The 18,170-nt window shown below is 39.4% G+C and overlaps 1 protein-coding gene across 4 annotated transcripts in view; it reads left to right on the forward strand.

The window, feature by feature from the left end:
• The window catches only part of arb2a (ARB2 cotranscriptional regulator A), a 157,677-nt gene that overhangs the window by 72,165 nt on the left and 67,342 nt on the right, over positions 1 to 18,170 (forward strand). For all 4 annotated transcript variants that reach the window (XM_077522795.1, XM_077522796.1, XM_077522794.1 and 1 more), the window contains exon 8: positions 1,010 to 1,129. In XM_077522795.1, coding sequence (XP_077378921.1) covers positions 1,010 to 1,129 — 120 coding nt within the window. The remainder of the gene's footprint in view (positions 1 to 1,009; positions 1,130 to 18,170) is intronic.

An 18,170-nucleotide genomic window follows, 5' to 3' on the forward strand; every position in this document is an offset into this window, starting at 1 on the left:
CAAGTTAGACCTCCTTTTAGCGAGTGTAAAATCTAGTCTATTTTCTGTTACCAACTTATCAGGTGTGTCAGGGGTATGTCAGCTTGGTTTTATTGCACGGTCTGAGTCTCAATTAACAGATCAGGTTTACTTATGTACAGTAAAGACCACCTATTTATTACAAATAATAATAATAAAGTATGTACTTAGCTACCTACTTATCTATGTTCTCTCATATTCATGCACAATTCGTTGTAGGGTTTCACTCAGCAGGGGTTCATCATACATTAGATCCAGTGTGTTGCTGTGATTTGGTCTTTTTTGTGTTCGCTTTTGTGTGGTGTGCCGGAATGTGTTGTTTATTTTTATTGCTAGGCAGACAGTTTGATAGGAAATCAAAGTCTCAAATCAATGTCACAAATTCATTAATGGATGCCCTTTTCACTCGTCTCCTTTTACTATTGTTCTTTGCGGCCCTGGATAAGTGTTTACTTTACATCTCTTTTTAATTAAACATGCCGACTTGGTGACAATGTGTGTGGTGACCGTAAAGGAGTCGAGGTAAAATGTGTGCAGGCATTCTTAGTGTGTGCGATTATGTGTCTGATGATTTATGTTTTGTTTCTTCATGTGTACTTTACATGTATGTGCTGTCCTTTGTTTTGTTTTTTGTTTTTTTCTTTTGACCTTCCCAAGTGTCTTTCCATGTGGTCGCCACTGGCGTATAGATAGGCCATTGATTGCGCAACCGGTTACAAATTAAGATTTAAACGTTACCTCTCTAAGCTTATTGAGTTTTACATTTAGGGCATTTGCAATATGCAAGACTTATTGATTGACTAAAGAGTGCCTCTTTATAGATATCTCCTCAGGCTACCACCGCTTTTCTATTTCTCTTTTGTTTCCTTTTACTGTAGCATAACATTTGGATGGTCTCACACGTCAGCGACTATGTCAAAGTTTGTAAAACAGTTCAAAGATGTGTCTTTTCTGACAGCCCCAAACTGAAAAGTCTGTTTGTGTTTTGCAGGAAAACGGTTCCTCTGAGGAACACGTGCTGTACGTGTGGGATCACTTTGTGGCCAAAGCTGCAGCCAAGCATGTCTTCATCGTGGCCCACAGCTATGGAGGGCTGTCCTTTGTTGAGCTGGTCAGTGTTTTGTTTTGTTTTGTTTTGGGGTTTTTTGGGTCCCACTTCACATTCGTAATCGTTCATTAAAAGTACAACGCATGGTTGTGCTGTCGGCTCAACACGATTGCTTTTGCAAAAGTTTACGTGTATTTGAACATAAACATGACTTTCTTGAGTAATTGTGTAGATTTGTACACAGCATGCTATGATCATTGTCACATTTTAGAGCACACGTTTGCTGTGGTTTAGTGACAGGACTCAAAATATCAGAAAACAAACCCTAGAAAAAATAACATTAAATAGGGAAAGTAATATCATAATATAAGCTTAATAGCTGCACCAACTCCTGACAGTTGAGGGAGTCACGTAGTAGAGTACTTGTTCAATTAGCAATTTGTTTTGTCCTGTCCTTGGGCTCCATTCAACCACTAGATAAAGCATTGACTTCTTCCAATAAATTCTGTCAGGATGGCAGCACAGCGGTACTGTTACTGACATGCAGATTCCTCAGCCTTGAGACTTGTGCGTTGAAAGATGTTGGGAGTGAAAGGGATGGCTGACATGTTTCACTCGTCAGCTGTGATCGATTCCATCTTCTGCCATGACCTGAACACGATAAGTAGAAAACTGGTGGGGGGGGTGTTACTGATGATTTTATCTTTCTTCTTTCTTGATGTGTGTTATCACAGCACACGCACTTGAAGTAGGAATAATGTGTTAAATTATTTCCTGACACACCTCCTATGTTGTTGTCAAAGGTGTTGCACAAATGTTGATGTAATGTTAACTCTCCTATTCCAATTGGTTGGCCACCAAGAGAAGCAAAACCTGGATCGTGGACAGATTTGGCTTGTGGAATCTACTCGCTGTTGAAGTTTATACTTATAGTCCACACATGCTCAGTAGTTTGAAGCACTGAGAGACCTGTGAGTCTGCCACTTACACAATATTAACTCTTTGACCGCCAAAAACGTTTCAGTAAAATCACGACGTATGCCGCCATAAACGTTAAATGACGTCAACTACGTTTTTCATTTGATTTTTTTTCTCAGTGCAACGTCTAAGTGCAGTGCTGCCTGGTCAATGGGTTGTGGAATCAAAAACACCCACTAACTATGGCTAGCAGATGGAAGCATTGTATCTCTTTTCGTGGATGATCAAAGCCTTTGACATATATGTTTTTTTGATAACGTGGGGCAGTAAAAGAGTTAACGGTGACATACAACAGAAGTTTGGTTTCTAGGTTGGGGAAAAAAATAAATAATAATCTAAAGACCAAAGTTGAGGCTCAAGACATTGCCACACAGTGTGCCGCCCTGTCTTCTAGCTATTTCCTGAAGATTTTAATTCTATTTGTCTAAAACGCGAACAAAATCAGTATACTCAGTCAGAATGGACACTGGATTAAGTACTAAGGGTGTCACGATTTCGATTTTTTATCGAAATCGATCGAAATTACGTCACGATTTCGAGCATCGAAATAGAAGAGAGGACACACGATTCGATGCCCCCCCCCCGCGCCCGCCGCCACCGCCGCCACCGCCACCTCCCAGGAAAGCAAATGAGACGCAGCCATTCAGCTACTAGCTAACGGCACTTGTTAGCTGACTTCTCCTGCAGTCATGATGGCAAGCGCGGACAGACACAGCAATGGTGCTTCAAGCCGCTCCCGCTTCTCTCGTCACCAGTTTGGAAACATTTTGCGTTCCCGGTGAGTTATGTCGACAACGTTCACGTTGTCGATAAAAAGACCACAGTTGCAAGATATGCTATGTGCGCGTACTGTACTCGGCCACGGTGTTACGCCCGGCTCGTCAAGGGGAAGGGAAGTAACACAATAACAGAAAATATAGAGTAGATAAACACGGGTCGACTTTAACATCTGAGTACTTTTAATTGAAATTTCAGGCAGGGGTTTGACAAGGGAGTGAAAGTGGAAGGTGAACAAATAATAACCGCATTTGACAGAACTGACAGAACGGAGGAGAAACAACAATAACCAATAGGGGTATAATACACGGATACACAATAGCGTCGCGCTGGCACAGTCGTCCAATCGGAGTGTCGCGCTGGCACAGTCGTCCAATCGGAGTGTCGCGCTGGCACAGTCCTCCAATCAGAGTGTCGCGCTGGCGCATTCAAACTGAAGTACCATTATACGGGCACCAGCCGACACAAACACACACATACATACTAGGGGAGCGGAGCCGGCGGCGGGCCCGAGCCGCCAGCCGTAACAACGGGAAACACGACAAACATGACGGGACATTTACGCAGGCATCACAAAGATTTAGATTTATCAAATTCAACTAGAAGTGGGAAAACAACGGTCCAACCAACTATTTCATCCTCATTTACAGTGAAACTTCCACACACTTCAGCTCGCGCGAAACGCCAGATCCATAGGTCTATTTATAGCAGCAGACCTGCAGCCTTGGAAAACGCTGGATTCAAACATTTAATTAGTGTACTTGAACCACGCTACAGTATGCCCAGCAACTGTAAATGTTGGGATATAGTTTGTTCAGGCTGTGTTTGTTCCATGACTTTGGATACAATATATTTTTTGTTGTTGTTGCACATTGCACATTATTTTAAGAGGAACGCACAGCACACTGTTGTAACCAAAAACAGTCAATAGATGGCAGGCACCCACTGTGACTTTTTGTTTTTGTTTTTTTATTTTTTATTTTACACTTCAGTAAGAACAAGACGGTTAACTTTATATTGTAAATAAATTCTTTGAATTTGATCATTCCTGCCTAATGTCAATTATCATATATTACATAAATTTACACAAAAATAATATGGAAATTGCATCACCTATATGTAGCCGATCTTTTGAAATAAGATTTACTGTACAATGAATAGAACCAATGATCATAGACTAGCCTTAGCCTACAGAAGCATATGCCTCTGTGTTATAAAGTGGGGGAGCGGAAAAAAAAAAAAAAAAAAAAATCTAAAAAAAAATCGAATCGTGACCCCAAAATCGAAATTTAAATCGAATCGTGGAGTTGGCGAATCGTGACACCCCTATTAAGTACCCAAACCTTAGCATTTTGTGTTATGTCCACCATAGTTTTATGACTCTGGCATGCAGCAGTCAAGTGCTTATGGCTTACAAACAGTAAAGGCTGCATGTCATCATCTAAATCTCAAAATCAAACTGTAATTTCCCCCAAAAGGATATAATGTTCAGTTTGTTCCGCTACTTTGCTTACCTTGCCTTGAGAATATACTATTGTTTGAAAAACAAATAGCTCAAGTTAACTGGCAGCAATATTTGGAGCAGTTAGCTTCTGTGCAACAAAATGCTATCATGACAGTGCTATGTTGACATTTGTCAACATATTTAATGTTGATTTATTTAGTAAAATGCACTGGTCTTTTGAAATGGGAGCAGCTATAATTGCTGTCAGCCCCAAAACTAATTATGTTTCTATAATATTGAATGTTATCACTCAGGCAGATCAAAGGCTACCAATTCTGTCATGGCAATGACATAAGATCATAATGCGGAACTTCTAGTCAGATTGTTTTGATGTGATCTCACTGCAGATCACAATCTAAAGGTGCATAATTTCATTATATTTGGGGAATAATATATTTTGCTTTGTGATAAATTTGCCTTTTTTCTGGAGCGTTTGTTTGTTGCCTTTCTCACCCCAATTCAATCATCTGGACAGTCCGATATATTAGAACTAGGCTAATTGTGTTTTTGTGTTTAGCACAATGCTAGCACAATGGTCTTTGCGTGGTCATTGAGTGAATTCAGGTTACCAGACTTCTTCCAGTTCCCTGAAAATAAAGATTTACCGCTCAAGCCACTCGCTTTATTAATGCCATTTCTCAGGTATTTTCTTACCAGCAAACATCTAGTGAGGAACTGACGGTGGTCACTTGTCCCACTGGTGTTTTCAGAAAGATTTTATTCCTCATCTTTTGACTTTTCCTATTTTTTCTTCCTCGTATTTTGTAATTTTAATTTGGCTGCTAAATATTCATGCAGTGTTTTGTCTGTGACAGCATCACAATCTCTTGGGCTTCTCTACTGTGTGACGCCGAATCGCTCTTCCTTCCATTTGGATCCTTTCTTTCGTTGTGTGTTTCCCTCACTCAGCATCTCGGTGGGTTTTAAGGCTTATGTTGAGGTTCTTGCTGGACCCTTTTAAGTAATGTCCTTGTCAAGTGAGAACCCTGTTAAATCGCTCATATGGAGGGTGGTGCATGTGTGTATATAAATACATTGCATACAGCTCATTCGCTACAGAAATGATAACATCAAGACAAAGAGCTGAAAGATATCCTTTGTTCATTTTAAGTGACAGTGTTGGTAAATGCCACCGTCAGGTTTCCCTAGAGGCCTCACCAGCTTCTGTTGTCTATTATTGCTGCAATTCCTTTACGTCTTCCAACCTGAAACTAATTGGGAACGCAGATACAGAGTCGCATCTCTTCCGAGATCTTTGACATTTTAGCCAAATGCACTCAAGGCTTGCTGTGCAGAAAGATCACATGCACAAATACACAAGATTTAAAGCAACGAGTATTTCGTATCTACATCAATGTGTCTCACTGCACTTATAAGCACGCACTGGCACACATACACCATCTACTTAATTGAGGAGAAATTGGTCCAGCGGGATGGGATGGCAAGTGTGTGTGTGTGGGGGTGCGTGTGTGTGTGTGTGAGCCTTGCGGGATGAACTGTTCGACACATGAGAAGACCCAGAGAAAACAAGCTGTCTGCGGGTTAATTACTGCTCCCCTTTGCAGTTAATAAATACATTTCTGATCAAGCCTATCAAAAGGGCCCGCTGTTAATTTCTCCTGCTCGCTCCCCATGCTCCGGAGCATGTTAACCCCGGTGTGGCGCGCTCAAGTGTTTCATTGCAATTTGATTTCGTTTTAAAAACACTGCGTACGGACTAATTATAGATACATCAAAGAGGAGCTAACTGCCTTTGACTGCGAGTGCAGAAAGAGAAGCCACAGGGCGAAAGGCTGCTTGCGCTTTCTGCCTCACCCCCACCGTTTTTTCACCCTTTTACCCTTGCACACATTCCATCTATCCATTTCAGTTAACTGTTGCAGCTCTTCCTTTCTGCTTTTATGACTAGAAGACGCCGTTGTAGAAAACAGGCTCTCATGAGAATTTAGTCCAAAATCTCACTTGGCTGTGTGAATTCTATACTTATATTATGCATATCCTGTTGTATGGAATATTTGGCATGTTTGTTTTTGTTTCTTTTATGCCTGCAAAGCAGTGATGCCATTTAGGGAAAGTGCAGACTTCTTGAGAGTTGTACACACAAGTGACAATATGTTGACATCACCATTAAAAAAAAAAAAGAGGAAGAATGGCTTGGACACGAAAGGTTAGCAGAAATTGTCCCCCTATCTGTCACATGGTATCTGAGTTGATTATGAACGCACGATTCATTATTTGATATTTATCGGGTGAATATTTTTCACGCTTTTATGGCAAATAAGAAAAGTGCACTAAATTATGCCTTTGGAAAGCCTCCTTTCAGTTCCTTAAATCAGTGATCCTGACTTTTATTGAGCCAAGGTATCCATCCATTTTACCCAAGAAAAATGTCATGGCCCAATACCAAGCAAAGACACTAAAATAATGATGATCTCAACTGAATTTACTCACAAATGGACTCACTTAAACCATGACACTAGGAATGTAGGAATGGCAACAGGTAGATCTAGATATTGCGAAGGGTTATTGTGCATTCTGCACCTAATAGAAGAGCATTTACTTGTTATGCCTTTAAATATATGTCACTGGCATAAATAGATGAACAAAACTATTCATAGCATTGGCCAACATGTTATTCTTTTGTGCCAAAGGGAAATGTTGGGCTGTTGTAAAGTTGATGAAGTTTGTTTAATGTTTACATAATGGCAGTTTGATTCAGATTATTTCCGTTTCCCTGATTAACATAAAGTGTTATGCAGTTTGTGCAGTAGAGTTAGTCCATATTATTGACAAAGGTTGATTTGAGAATGTCTCCAATGGTGTAGAAGTTCACTCACCTAACTTCCGTGCATTTTAAACAATATACTACAGTGGTACTTGGAACAGGCTATCCAAAAATATGTATATTTATATACATCTTATAATAAGGGATGAGTTGCACATAAAAAAAAATATATATATAAAATAAATAAAAATCGAACGAACTTGAGGGCAGAACCACAGAAAGCGAGGAGTCTGCCATCTGTACCTTTTTCTTTCATCCGTCTTCATTGGCAGGAGTGGGCTTGAGCGTGGAAGTGTTGGTGGCGGGCGGCGGTCATGTTACGGAAGAGTTGTCTATCCCACTCTAACCTATGTGCTCACAAAGTGAAAAAAGAGCAGTCTTATTGGAAAGGATGTGGTAGCATTATATAAGATCTTATATAAGAAGGCATCTGTCTCTGCACACAAGTGTGTGGGTGCCAACAAGCCAGCTGCTGCAACAGCTCCTTAAAGTATAGAAATGAGCAGAACTCATACGTGCTGGACAAACTAGCCAAATGTCCATCCATTTTTTTATTTATTAATTCCAACTTGTTGTGCATGAAGTGATTAAGTATGTTTAAGTGTCTGTTTTCCAACCAGGAGGTGGAGATGCCGCTAGCAAAACAGTCTGGGGTGAGTCAGCCGAAGTTGGAGAAGTTAGTTGTACTTAGCAACACTGTTTTCTTTCCTCCTGCGCCCCCACGATTTATTTTTTTGTTCTCATTTCTTTTGTCCTTCCGGAGCCTCCCTCGCCCAGTCGGGGTGACCCTCGGGGCAGCAGCCGGGCCAACTCTGCCCTCTGTGCAGGACTGTCGCTTCATGACTGGCATGGTAACAGCCGGCTGTGAAAACACTCTTGCTTCTTTTCCTCTTTTTCTGCCTTTGTTGAATAGCGACTGGGATTCCTTTTATTGATTAGGATTTTTTAAGATTAGAATCGCCTTCAACATCTTCATTTCCGTATGTAATTAATAAAATATGTCTGTGTATCTAATCAGGACATCACAATTAATGGAGTCAGAGAAGACAAAGCCTCACGAGTGCAAATGAAGTTACACCAATCTCTCAACAAAGTCCAGATTAATGAATTTGTAATGGGATTTTCCAGGAAACACTCGATAAATAGTAAAATAAGACTTTTTTTTTTTTCTTTCCCCGTATATGTCTTCATCAGCGGAAGTTGCCCATTTCCAACCTGCTTCCTGTGTTTTTGCCCACCTAGCCTCAGCACATCCTGCACTAAGCCAGCCGCTCAATGCGCAGGCATGAAACCGATGGATCTTATTTTTTTTGCATAGCAAACATCGCCGTCAGACTGTAAATAGGTTTATTCCTCAAAATGTATTCTCTTGAATGTGTCAAGTGAAAGAGACAACTGTGCCCGAATGCACATGGAGCTAAATGAAAGGTTTCTGCATTTGCTTGAAATGGCAGTTTTTTTATTTCCAATGTTTTAAAGGTAGCTTTTGTTTTTTTGCATTCATTTTTTTTTCCGACTGCTAATACAAATGTGACTTTGTTCTATATTATTTAAAATAACTATAAAATATAAAATAATTGTTTATACGTATATGAACTATATATTGTATATATTCCTATAAACAACTACCTGTAATTTAATACATATTCAATGCATTGGTAAAGCTGGCTAATAACATTGATATTTGTAGTCCAACAAGTAACTGCTACATAATTGATTACAAAGAAATCAATAATGATTTTTGATAATTGATTAATGGTTTTTAATAAGAAGTTCTCCAAATCCTCAGAATTTCAGCTTCTTCAATTTATGTTGTCCTCCATTAAAACAGAATGATTATCTTTGTCTTGAATCAAAATAAAACATTTGCTTTTACTTAAAAAAAACAAAAAACAATTATCGGTATTTTTGCATATTTTCTGACATGTTTCAGTAATTTGTAATTAATTTATTTGCACTGTTAATTTGAAATAATGTCCTGGTTTTTTTTAAAAAAGGGATTGGAAATTATTTTTTTATTTTGTATTTTTTTGGCAGATTAATCGAGAATTAAAATTCTCTTTAGTTGCACCCCTAACGGATATTTGAAAGGTTTTAATTAGGCTAGAAAACTTAATTCCATCTTAATAATGTGTACCAAAAAAACTGTTATGCCCATGAAAATAAGCAAACTTGTTTAGAGACAGACAACAGAAATTCTCTTCATTTAATGTTTATATGCACATCTCAACCACCCTCTAAACTCTAGAGTGCTATCATGTCTATTGCTTCAGGAGGGGCTAAAGAGATGTCTTGTTCCTTTTTTCAGTTGTTTTTTTTCTTTTTTCTTTTTTCTTTTTTAATCTCAAGGTTTTCCATAGCTAGCGGGCTTGCAAGCGGTGCAGCATTGTGTCGTTTCCTGTGAATGTGTCCGTGTGCTGATGTAGTTGTGTGTGTGTGTCTGCGACTGGCTGCACAGATAGTCTGTGGGCTTCCGTGAGCCCGTATGTGCGTATTGATGTACATTTATACGCATGTGCGCATCTGCGCGTGTCAGCCGTAGCCCCGAGAAGCCTGCATCATCCTAAACAGAACAGCTTGGTGGTTAGCAGCTATCACAGCCACGTTAGGGGAGGAAAAGAGGAGGAGAGGGCGAGAGGCGTTGATAAATGACTGGGGCACACTCACAGAAATTAGTGGAGCCATATGCAAAGCTGTGGCGTTTTTGTTTGATGTGAAACAAAAGGACCACCATGACAAAAGTGCCCGCCGGCCCTCACAGCGGGATGGCAGCCCTCAGGACAGACACTGAGAAAGTGTGTGTATGTGTGTGCCGCGACGTTCTTGCAGCTTCTTTCCAATCCTGTCTATATTATGTACATTATCCCTTCTGTTTTTTTGTGCATCGCTCATAATGACATACATGCCGAGTCCTTTGTACGCCGCAAAAAGAAGATACAACGCTACAGTATATTTGCTCTATTAACCCAGTGTAATATAGACGTCTAATTTCCTTGCGAATGAATAGGCATCTCAGAGAGCGGCTCTCCTCTTAACATAAGGATGTAAATTGAACTGTTTAAATGTCACGGCTCGCAAGCTGATTTGATTTGAATTGATTTGCTTGTTTCTGGAGAAAAAAATAAAAAGACCTCCCTTTGCCAAACCGTTGCGGCGCTGGCTGCCGCAGATAGACCAAGGTCTTTCTTTTTACCTCAACAACACATTGTAGGGCTTGCGAATTCTTCTATCTGCTGTGATTATGTACAAATGGCCTTCATTTGCCATCCATTTCAAAGCTGTAGTGCTGCATTGTGACTGGAGGCAGATGACGCAGAGCAAATTACAGCGGGTTTGCCGCCTGAAAAGGATACTCTCACAATAGGCTTTGTGAAGTATTCCCTTCAATACAACGCCATTATGCTCACCTTTGTTGGTGTTTCGCTCTATGTTTTGGGAGCTTCCTTGGTTTCTAGATTACATTTGTAGTGCAGAGGGGAGGAATGGGGGTGGGGAGGGGAGCGTACTCATTTGCGAGCCTTTCAATATCGGCGTGAATTGCGTGTTGTGTGTTTTGTGTCTCGTCTTGGATATGTTTTTTAATTGAACCTATTTCATTACATGTTTTATGTTCATGTGCGCTTAGAAGAAAATCAAGGCTCATTAAAAAGTATCAATGCAAAAGTGTTTTAGACGAATGCGACCCATTCATGTGCTAACTTGGTATGTTCCTTCTGTGTTGCTAGCATGCCGGATTGAGTGCCCAAATACTTGTTGGTCCTTTCCTTTCATGTTCACCATATTTCCAAGGCATTTATGTACTCTAATGCAGAAAGTGCAAGACATTTTTTTAAAGTAATGGCTATTGGAGAGTTGGATTTTTTTTTTCTTCTTTGTCTGAACAATATGGTCATAGCAAACAAGTACTGGTGAAGTGAAATCACACTCTAGATATAGAGTCAATTCCCTGTTTACTGTAAAACTGACCCATAAAACAGAACAAGAATTCAACAGTTTGTGCTCAAACTAGCTAGCCAGTGGCACCACCAGAGATAAGCAGGTGTTTATATAAAGTTTTTTCACATTAAAGTTTCTAATAGAGTAATGCCTTGACTTCCAAGTGACCCGACTCACGTTTTTCGAGTACAAAACTAGCAAGCACTAGTTTAGCAGATATTGAGCAGATATTGCTCCCAGTCCTGAGAATTATATTTAGAACAACCACTTACAGTAACTTTGCCTTAGGAAAGTCTGCTAGCTTAATGCTAACACTTAATATAATACACCATAGAAAGGCTAACAAATAGCATGGTTGACATAGTATTATAACTCTTTAAGCAAAGGATATTTGAACACAAGTAGTGTGGCAACATGTAAAAATACAACACCGGAAAATATTCTTTCACCTATGTGGAAAATTACTACTATTACTGCAGCTTATCGAGCAGCTGTTAGCGTCTTTGTAAATATCCATATGGCGGTGTTATACTACCCCGGCACACCAGTTTGGGGCTGGAATTGATTAATGACATTTACATTCAGTTCAATGGAGAAAGATGATTTGAATGTTTTGCTTTATAAGCATAATCACTGGATAAATTCAGCTTATAAGTCAAGGCTGCATTTTTTTTTCTTTATCCAGACATTGGAAAGAGAGTGGATTTGAGAAAGTGCTTCTGAAAGGCTGACGGTGACAACAGAGCAGAGATGCACAGTGTATTGCACTGTGTATTCAGAATCGATTCTGTCTAGTCTATGGGTGAAATGTCATACATATTATTTATAAACAACATCCTTGTTATCTTACATTTAGTTTACTTTTCTTCATTTTGGCTTACAAAGTTCATCTAAGACGTCCAACAAGCAAGGGCAATCCAAAATGCAATGCAGTGCATGTAATTAAATTCACATTGTTTATAAACTCGGGAACTTGATGCTTGTATATGTTGTTTTGATCCAACTTTATGACTTAAGTTCATTTCCTTGAGGCAGACATGGACCCGCTGCTCTCTGCTGTAACCCAGCAATGGTCAATACGCCTCAGGAATCACTTCTATGTATTGTTTCCATTGTCTCTGCCCATGAGTTTTTGTTGTTGTTGTTGTTGTTGTTGTTCTCGTTCTATATGTCTCTAACTTCTTGGACTGCACTGTATTTATAACCTAATGCCTCTTTTTCATCTTAGTTTTTATGTATATGTTTCCAACTTTCCAATAGTTAACATCTCATGCACAGTTCCTAAAATGTTCTGAATCTTAATGGAAACACACTGAAACCATTGGTAGCGCCACTATTAATCAAATAATGAAGTGTTCATGATTTAGTTGTGATGTATATTATTCATACTTGTGTTTTCTTATTGAGGAAAGGGGTCATTTGTAAAGTCTGAGCATCTTGGCTGTCTGGTCAAGCACTCTTCTTAGTTTGTTTGTCAAAACACGCTGTTGTTACTAGGGGTGTGAATTGCCTAGTACCTGACGATTCGATTCGTATCACGATTCACAGGTCACGATTCGATTCGATACCAATTCATCCCGATACGAATTTACAAATCGATTGTTTGCATTCAAATTAAAGAAAATTAAGAAAATACTAATCAGTAAACTTGTAGAGTGTAAGATTTGTATGAAAATGTAGTATTTATTTATCTGAAACTTAATCTGTTTCATGTTAGAACAGCATTAAAATAAAATATTAAGGCTTAATGTTCCGTTCATATAACATTCTTCCATGCTTAAGGTGTGAACCCTAACCCGAAGTAAGACGTTTTGTTGAATATTTTTCCATTAAAAATGGAAGTTTAAAAATCGATTCAGCCGCCTATTGAATCGATTCGAGAATTGCGCAATGTAGTATCGCGATATATTGCCGAATCGATTTTTTTTTAACACCCCTAGTTGTTACCATGGTGATGTAATAGAAACTCATCTCCAACAAGTATTATTGAGGAGACCATTCATAAGCCTCTCTCTTGTTGTCACTTTATTTTTCTCTCGACAAGAGGAAGTGAAATATCAATCTGTTCTCAAGACTCTAAAGAATGTTCCTGACCGTCCCTGTCCATGCCATACCTAATTCTTTTCAGCATTATTATTGTTATTATTATTATTTTGTGCCACTTTGTAATATAAGAAGCCCAGCTCGTTCTTATGAGCTCAGTGAAATCTTAAGGGATTCATCATTACATATTTACTGGCTGAGGCTGATCTCGCTGTAAGGTCCTACCCTCGTCCCATTGATCTAGTGCGCATGTTCACTCCCGAGGTTACGGGACGTGCTTCCATTTGCATAAGGCCCTGGGCAAGGTTCTTTCCACCATTGATTGGCCTGTCCATGAGCGCCTCATGCCTTCTCACATTGATCACTCTGTTTTTTTTGTTTGTTTTTTTTTTCCTGGAGACAGTGCTACCCAGAGTTCATCTGCAGCTCTGGTTCAGTAGACCTTACGGGAGAAGAGGGAGAGAAACGGGAATGAGGAAGGACTGACGAAAAAAAATTAATGTCAGAGTGGATGGATGGAAAAAATTACCTTGACGGTTGTCATACTTTTTCTTGAATATACACATTGTGCTGTTTGGAGGACTAACTGTATGGACCAGTGGTTCTTAACCTGGGTTTGATCGAACCCCAGGGGTTCGGCGGAGGTCAAGACTTACACCAGATTCAAATGATTTGTGATGATACGCCCCGCTTGGCCATCATTGGCTGCAGGGGATCACGCTACATTGCTTGGCCAGTCTTTGCTTCGGGGAATTTGGTATGCTCAGTAGTCGACATGTGGCTGTTGTGATGGTACGTCGTGTGATTTGTTTATTATTGTAATCCCTTCAGACTATGTTGAGCAAAGAAAGAAAGTGATCGCACAAATAGGTGCAAAATTTTGTTCATATGTACACCATTGGCTCATCCACTGTGGCAGCTTAGGGCTCAAACCCCCATAATGCACCTCTCTCTCTTTGTTCCTGTTCACAAGAGCGCTACGCCGCTTTGTCTGCCGCTCTCCAGTTTCCCCTCAGCTCGTAGCCTCCGAGGCAAGGTCCCGCTCTCTCTTCACTGTCTTCTTCTTCCAACCTCCCTCAACGCGTCATTCTTTCCAAACACAAATCAATTGAGGCCTTCGGTGCCTCACTTGATTTCAGCAACTTGTCTCTGTGGCGTCAGTTTACTTTTTCAGCCCTTGTAAATTGACAGAGGTCACGATTGATCTTCTGGGCATGCCGGCTAATTTTTGGACATCTCTTTGTCCCATAATTCATTTTATATTATTATAGTATCATATTATTCTTTTTCCCCTCAATATCTGGATGTCAGTGAGTACAACTTAAGCCATTTTTTAGAATGGTCTCCAATTGTGATACTTTACCGAGACTAAATTTGAAAAGATTTCCAACGTAAGATAACACACAAATTACTTAAAAAGCTTTTCACGCTTGACTTGTATGCCCTTATTTGTCCTATTTTGCTATTGAATGAAAATAGTTTCAAGGAACCTTCACAACTATAACAAATGTGGAAAAATATAATATAAAAATATGGCCAAATCTAGCTTTACATGTGCTAGGATTTGCACAGTTTGGAAAGAAGAGTTCGAAATGTTTTTTTTATAGAATTTCATACTAAACTACCGCTATACCCCTTTCCTTTTTTTTTCTTCTTCTTCTTTCTGCTGTCTGTTCACAGTGGTAAAATCTCAACAGGATGTTTACGTATTGTGCGACAGCTGATTTGAATTTAACTCCGAAAATGCAAATGACATATTGTCCTCTCAAAAAAGAATTGTAGATTTTTTTTTTTTATTCTCTGTTCTGTTATTTGCATTTGCATTTTTTTTTATTTGCAGGCTTTCATTTCTCATTGTGGCATTTCCAGGCGTTCACCTGCTGTGTCTGGGTGAGTCAGATGGTTATGACCCAGGTCACCCTCACCAGCGAGGGAATACGCTCGCTTGACGTAAGCTTTGAATGTGCCACAAATGACATGTTGACAGCTCCAATGAATCGCTTGTCACTTGTCAATTTTTCCTCCCCCTCCTTGCTAATTTTTCCTAAAGAACACATACGATATACAAGAGGAATCCTTTGGACATTTGCAAATTGCCGCGTAGGCATGGCCTGAATTCATCACATTCAATCTGATTTGCTTTTCTGTCCCTCTTGTTTGTGACTGTTTTCACTCTGAACTCGAAATAGCAAAAAGAAAACGTCTTAAGAATTGAAAAGACCGAGCGACTTTTTCTGAAAAGCTGTGAGGAACAGCTAGGCGGATCCTGGTGCAAATGTCAGTGAACTCGGTGACTTTAGGGTTGAGGTTTAAACCATCTTAGTCTTCTTTTGCTACTCCACTCATATATTCTTTGTCATATTCGGCCCTCGAACTCTGCCCTCAATATGACCCCTTTTTGCATGCTGTTCATTGCTTTGTTTGTTTAGCCATTTCACTGACATTCTTTTTTTTTAATTTGAAAAGTGATTGACAGCAAAGAAAAAAAAATGTCTCTCAATCACTTTTGTGTGCTTCCAATTCCTCACGTTGTCTCTTAGCTGATCTACACCCTGCCCTATATCCTCCATTACTTATGGCAAGCCTGTGTTTGAATTCTTTATGGCATTTTTTTTTTCAGGGGCGTGTTTTAGTTATGTACTTGCGGTAAAACATATTTAATTTTTTAAGCCCAGAAAGCTGACAGTGAAAGGAGATGAACTGTTTTATGTGCCATTTTAGGGCTTTATGTGGTGTGAAATACGATGAGGGTTGTAAAAGAGCCAAAAGGAAGGTAGAGAGAGGACTGTACAAGGCGAGCGAGGGAGCGACTCAGCGTATTGAATAGCTTTTGATGTGTTCACTGACTGGCAGTTGGACGCTCACTGGAGGGGACGCCATGTTTCATGGTGCTACATGGCACGCCATATCCTGTCCCTAAAAATAAAGTCATCACACGCGTGCTGAGATTTTCACATATTTTGTAAAAATATGCTCCAACTTTTCTTTGCTATGGTGTGATTTGATTCATTAGTCTGAGTCAGCTTTCCTGTACGCTCCTCTTTCTCTCAGGGCTGTGTGATTACAGAAAAAAAATAATAATCATGTCTATTTTGATCATAATTAATAAACATGATTACGGTGTTCCTTCCCTCTCTACTTTGTGGTTTGGTTTTTACGGATTCACTCTATCAAGGATTTTCATTGACTATTTGTGACATTTGTAATCCGGATTCTGGTTAAGGTAAGCCATTTTAAGTTAAAAAAAAAAAAAACTTGAGCGTAGTTATTAAGCCGCCGTTTCGTTGTCGTCCTCCTCGTGCTGCCGGGAAGCGTAGAGCGCATCCGCTCACATTAATTTAGAAATGCAGCCTGTAATCGGCAGCTCTGTAGTTATTCTGTATTTTGCATTTTAAAAGTTAAATTAGTTAATTAGTTAAGTGTAACATGTGTTTTGAGGGGTGGTTGCCGGTAAGGGGGGGGGGGGGGTTGTATTAGCTTAGGTAATTCCCTCAAAAAAAAAAAAAAACATTTAATTTATATTTTAATAATAATAATAGTCAACCTTTATGGAAATTAATTCACCTGTTGCGATGGGGGACTTGTATTTATTAAACGAACCAAAACTCAATTTTAAATATAACTTACGGTAAATAAAATGAAAATGAAAATGTAAATAAAATGAATCAGCAACATATAAAATCAAAATAAATTAATAGCAGTTATGTTGTGGAAGCGGTTAAGAAAATGGTTGCACACATGTAAGTACACTTATATGAATATAAAAATTGTAGAAGAAGAAAGTGGTTAACTTTATTAATATAACTCGTTTTTAAAAAAAAAAAAAAAAAAAAATAATATAACTCGTTTATCGCCGATTAGGACCAATATATGCCCATGAGGGGGAATGGGCGAGTACAGATGCCGCCATTACCTTTATTTCAAGGTATCGGTACCCGTGACAGTGGTCAGTACAAGGATTGGCTGCCCTTTTGTGGCTGTTTTACAATCAGCAACTAGAAATTACAAGTATAATTCCATGCAATTTTAGGAAAATGCTAGGTTATGATATGGAGGTTTTAAATGATTTGACATTTTATGTATCAAAAATACTGGTATGGTATTTGTATCTGGTATAGGTATCGGTGTCTGCTCAAGAGTTAAGTACTCATGCTAGTATTGATCTTAAAAAAAAAAGTGATATCGAACATCCCTACCCTTGATTATTGTTATATTACCTGTCTGTATGCAGTACTACAGCGTTTGATGTCTAACGCTATTTTTCCCTTGTCAGTCCACCCAGTTGTCCATTGAGTGCTCACACTAAACTATCGATAGGATAAGCAGCTCATAAAATTGATGCATGTACTCGAAACACACTTATTCTTGTATTTAAATATACAATGTGTTTAATTGTTTTTGTTATGTGTTTAGTATTACAGTTAACTCCCAAGTGGAGTGTCATGAAGGCACGCTCAGAAAAACAGATGTCATCCGCTTGCTGCAAGCAACACAGGGGCGTTCAGGATGCTTTGAAAACGCAGGAAGTTGCATACACACCATTCGGCACAAGAAATCCTTTCTCGATTTTCTCGCCACATTTAATAAAACAAAAAAAAATACTGTAAATATATTATTGCTTGTTTTAGATATTTTTAACCTGTAAAGCTCTTCACACCAGCTGGAGAACATATAGAAATGCCCAAGCAATTCCCCGCGCTCGCCCCTGAGCTTTCATCCCACCCTTCCCTAGTCCCCGGCTCCTCCGCTATGTCTCTTCCCTCATGTGATGCCCACTTCTGTTATGACCTCCTCACCACTCGCTACCTTCTCTCAAGTGTCGCTCTGAGTCCAGCGTGTTTATGTGTTGTTGCCTCGAGTTGAGGCTAGCTGATTTGGTCTGTTTTCTGTCAAACACTAGGGGGCACTGCCTGTCCTTTGCTACCCTTCATCCTCTGCAGGATTCCAAACAAGTCTGTTTGTCGAAATGTGTATCTTGTGTGTGCTTTTCCGTTTGTCAAAAAAAAAAAAAAACAGTCCCCCGGTCTGTAATGGATGACACGGAGCTGCTTTCAGACAGGCAGGCGGCACGTCTCCTGTGG

This window comes from Festucalex cinctus, chromosome 5 (assembly GCF_051991245.1).
Source record: "Festucalex cinctus isolate MCC-2025b chromosome 5, RoL_Fcin_1.0, whole genome shotgun sequence".
Lineage (NCBI taxonomy): Eukaryota > Metazoa > Chordata > Actinopteri > Syngnathiformes > Syngnathidae > Festucalex > Festucalex cinctus.